Source organism: Phytophthora parasitica (genome assembly GCF_000247585.1).
Source record: "Phytophthora parasitica INRA-310 unplaced genomic scaffold supercont2.3, whole genome shotgun sequence".
Classification (NCBI taxonomy): domain Eukaryota; phylum Oomycota; class Peronosporomycetes; order Peronosporales; family Peronosporaceae; genus Phytophthora; species Phytophthora nicotianae.
The window spans coordinates 2436517-2440181 of record NW_008648989.1 but is presented as its reverse complement, the minus strand read 5'-3'; the positions used below and the strand labels follow the sequence as shown (position 1 = coordinate 2440181).

At 48.6% G+C, this 3665-nt stretch overlaps 2 protein-coding genes across 2 annotated transcripts; both read right to left on the bottom strand.

The window, feature by feature from the left end:
• Window position 1: 1 nt before the first annotated feature.
• Window positions 2–448, bottom strand: PPTG_01914 (hypothetical protein; the record flags this gene model as incomplete). The annotated part of the gene is made up of 1 exon (XM_008895305.1): window positions 2–448. The coding sequence occupies one exon, from the start codon at window positions 446–448 to the stop codon at window positions 2–4; it is 447 nt and encodes a 148-aa protein (XP_008893553.1).
• A 109-nt stretch (window positions 449–557) lies between these two features.
• Window positions 558–3437, bottom strand: PPTG_01913 (hypothetical protein; the record flags this gene model as incomplete). The annotated part of the gene is made up of 1 exon (XM_008895304.1): window positions 558–3437. The coding sequence occupies one exon, from the start codon at window positions 3435–3437 to the stop codon at window positions 558–560; it is 2880 nt and encodes a 959-aa protein (XP_008893552.1).
• Between the last annotated feature and the right edge of the window lie 228 nt (window positions 3438–3665).

The window sequence follows — 3665 nt, the reverse complement described above, 5'->3', positions numbered from 1 at the left end:
TTTATCTACTTTTGGGTAATTTGCTCGCGGAGCTGTAGCCTTTGGATGCTTGAATGATCTCACGTGCAATCTTCTTCTCTTCCTTGAGTTGTTGCAGTTTCTCTCTCTGACGAGCATTCTGGAGTGCGTCGTGGCGCTTCATTTGCACGCGACGACGCAGCTCTTCCTCCTCGCGCTGCTTCCTTCTCTCGACCTCCTCAGCCAGTTTGAACTCCTGGTCGATTATAAACAACTTGGACTTCTGCTTGTCCAGATCCACAATTCTACCACGCTGATCAATCAGTCCAAGCTCATTCAAGTGGCTCTGCAGTGGGCGACTCTCAAAGTGGTGGCGTAAGTTCCGGTCCAACAGCGCGTTGTACTGCGGCAGGCGATCCTGGTGCACGCCAGACAAGTTGAAGCCGTTCTCGCGCTGACGGAGATACTCCTCGCTCCTCTTCTTCGACATCGTCATCCTTCTTGTGCGCTTCAGGTTTCGCTGCTGAATGATGCGTTCACGTCGCTCAGCCTTCTGCGTGATAAGACCTAACACGTGTCCGAAAATACCCATTTAACGTTCACTTCACTGTTGGAATAGCTGCAACCGACACTGCCATCCAATACGAGGCGTTCAGACGTTCCCACGGCTTCCAGCTATTAATTAGACGCTCGTTTGTAGACTGATGGACCTCGAAACGTACAGAGAAGTCAGCTTTTAGTTTGTTCAGTATCTCGGTGATACTCTGCACAAAGGCGATGTTGTTGGCCGCCGTAGCTCCATAAACTTGATGATCCGATGGCTCCGCTTCTTGAAGCAAGGTCTGCATTGCTAGCATTAGTTCCCGAGTAAGATACAGCGTCCGGAATGTCGTGTCATCTGTTCCAATATTCACACACGCGAACGCTACCACGTCGCCAGGGAACATGAATCGATTCGGTCCAACCAGCGGCATAATCTTGACAACTTTCGCGTCCCAGCACAAATGATTCGGAATTTCGGACGCTTTGCCATCTCCGTCGATTGTGGCATGTTCACCTTCTTCATGAGCCTGTAGGTCTTGAGTGAGTCGCTCTTGTTCCACCACCTCAACGTGCTCGTTACATTCCTGGGAGGGGACAAAGTCCATCCGTAGGATATCCCGCTCCACATACTTCTTGAGCTGAGTAAAATCTTTAGCGAAACCCGTACATTTAGATGAGATTTGCGATGAGTTGCGTGTCGTACAGCCTGCTTCGCGTTGAAGTAGCTGAAAGTGATCCCAGAATGGGGATCTTTTCGACGGATAAGACACGATCTGCGTACTTTCCACCAAGACGCAGTCTAGAACACGAAGTTGCTCATCGTAGTGTGACACCTCCAATCCACTCAAGCACAGCACAGCACCTACTTTCCAGATATTCTTGCTGCCGCGACGGAAGACAAACGAGGACGATGCCGAGCGCTTCAAGGGGCTATTGCTTTTCTTCTTCGACATACTGACTTCCATCCCAGACACACGAATACTCATCAAGTGACAACTTTGGTCGGTCACAAAGACGTGCTCGACATACCGAGTTTCTTGTGGCTTAATCTCGGGGTCAAGCAGCGAAACGTCTGCTTGTTTCTTTGTCGCGCTGGATACCTCCTGATTTTCTCGAGTCGCAACTAGCACGACACAGACACAAACGTCGATTGTTGGTCTTCTTTCGTTCCTGCGGCCATTAATTCCATCTTCAAAATTGGCTCGATAGTTTGTTGTCGCTTGCTGGACGTCAACGCACACTCGTTGCTGTTTAATTTGGCTATTTGCTGAGGAATCTTCGTGAATATCTTCAAAACCACTATGCTTTGTCGAACTCAATCGCAAGGACGCATCTTGGCCACGTCCGCCGTCGAGTTTCCAATTGACAGTCAAGCTGCTGGCGTAATACTCGACTCCTTCTCTTAATCCACCAGAAAGCAAGTCCTCGTTAGGCCGCCAGATTGTTAAAATACCACAGCCTATCCCCTGATCTTTAGAAGGATTATGTGTGCATTCCACGTCCACTTTAATAAATGGAATCGGTAACGGCACATCGATCTGATCATCTCCAGACCATTCGTCTCTGTCCTCGTGTTGATGCTTTTTCCGCATGACGGCTTGTGCATACTCGGATCGGAGTTGAAAGTACAGCGGGAGCTGTTCTTCGCACAGAATTCGCGGTCCTAACGTCCATTCTTTTGCCTGAAGATGGAGTACTGGGGATATGCGAGTCACTCGAATTCGTACCGATCGCACCATCCCGCCACCGACCTCTAAACTCTTCAAAGGGACGCTCTTTAACAATGTAAACGAGAGTTGTGGCTGTCGTTTTCGGTGTCGTGAGTTGACGGGAGTAACGTAGTGTAGTTTCTCCACTCCTAAGCGCGTGTCAAATCTCACACGACGCGTGCTGTTGTAGCGTAATTGCAGATATGGCCATTGCGTTAGATCCTCATTAGCCAGCAAGGGGTTTCTCCACTTCGATTCACAAACAATAGCGCAGTCAAGTGGATCAATTCCCTCCGTTGAATTCTGCAGCAATGCATTCCACGTCGCGAGTTTTGAGCCAACGAGACTTGATTTCGCATGAAGTTTCCACAATACAGAGGCTAGAGGAGCATCAGGCACAGCGTACACGGAATACCAACCGTCTGTAAGAACCAGAGCCATGTTCCAACAAGCCGGGAGCTGCTGATCCACAGCGTTGTTGATATCAACAGAAAAGGGCAGTACGGCAGCAACGCACAGAACCATACAGCTTAACGAACTTGCGTCTCGTTGGAGAATTTTCTTCACAATGGAGCGTTGCGCATCATTCAAGTCTCGTTGATACCGGTGAGTCATCTGTTTCAGAACTTGATCCTTCGTCAGATAATTCGCCAACAAAAGACGAGGGAAGGATCTCTCCATTGCAGCCAATTTCCACACAATCCACCGATAATGATTCGAAAACCACACAAATGTCGCCCCAGTCTTCTTCAGAATATGATTCCCCGCTTTGAGTTGGCGGTAGAGTTCACGAGGCCCAATGAAGAGTGCAGTGTCATAGGACTCGTCTGAGGAGAGGATCAAGGTGCCATCTTGTCCGAAACAAACCTTGAGGGCATTTTCTGCTGTGATAGAGTTTAGCACTTGAAGACGAGGCACCTCGTTGTCTCCCTCATTGACGTCGAGACTAATTAGCGTTGTCAGCGAGATTTTCATAGATTCCTGGTAAATGAAAGGTTGAGCTTCAGTGTCGATCACTTTCTGTTTCTTGCTTCTTGGTGCTGTAAAATGGTCCATATGTTGAAGGCTTTTGCGGTCGTTGAAGCTTATTCTTTTGCTGGCAGCAGGCGGGTGGAATCGCTTTTTCCCGGTCATTTTGGAGCGCACAATCGCTGGTTTTAGAGCTTTGTTGATCTTCTTTTGCTGCAGAGCAACGTGATTGAGAGATAGTCTTGAGTTGAGATACATCGAGCTCGTTGAGGACCGCAATATTTTTGATGCTTCTAGTGCAGCAGTCTTCCGGATCAGAACATTTTCAGGATGGACGTTTTCCTTATCACCACAGTCAAGTCTTTGGTGGTGGATATCAGTGAGCGGATACGCTGAATCTGATAAACGGCGTGGTGGCAAGGATGACCCTCGGTTACGACTTGAATGAGCAAGGTCGTTGGACGTAGTAGTACTTTGGTGTGCTAT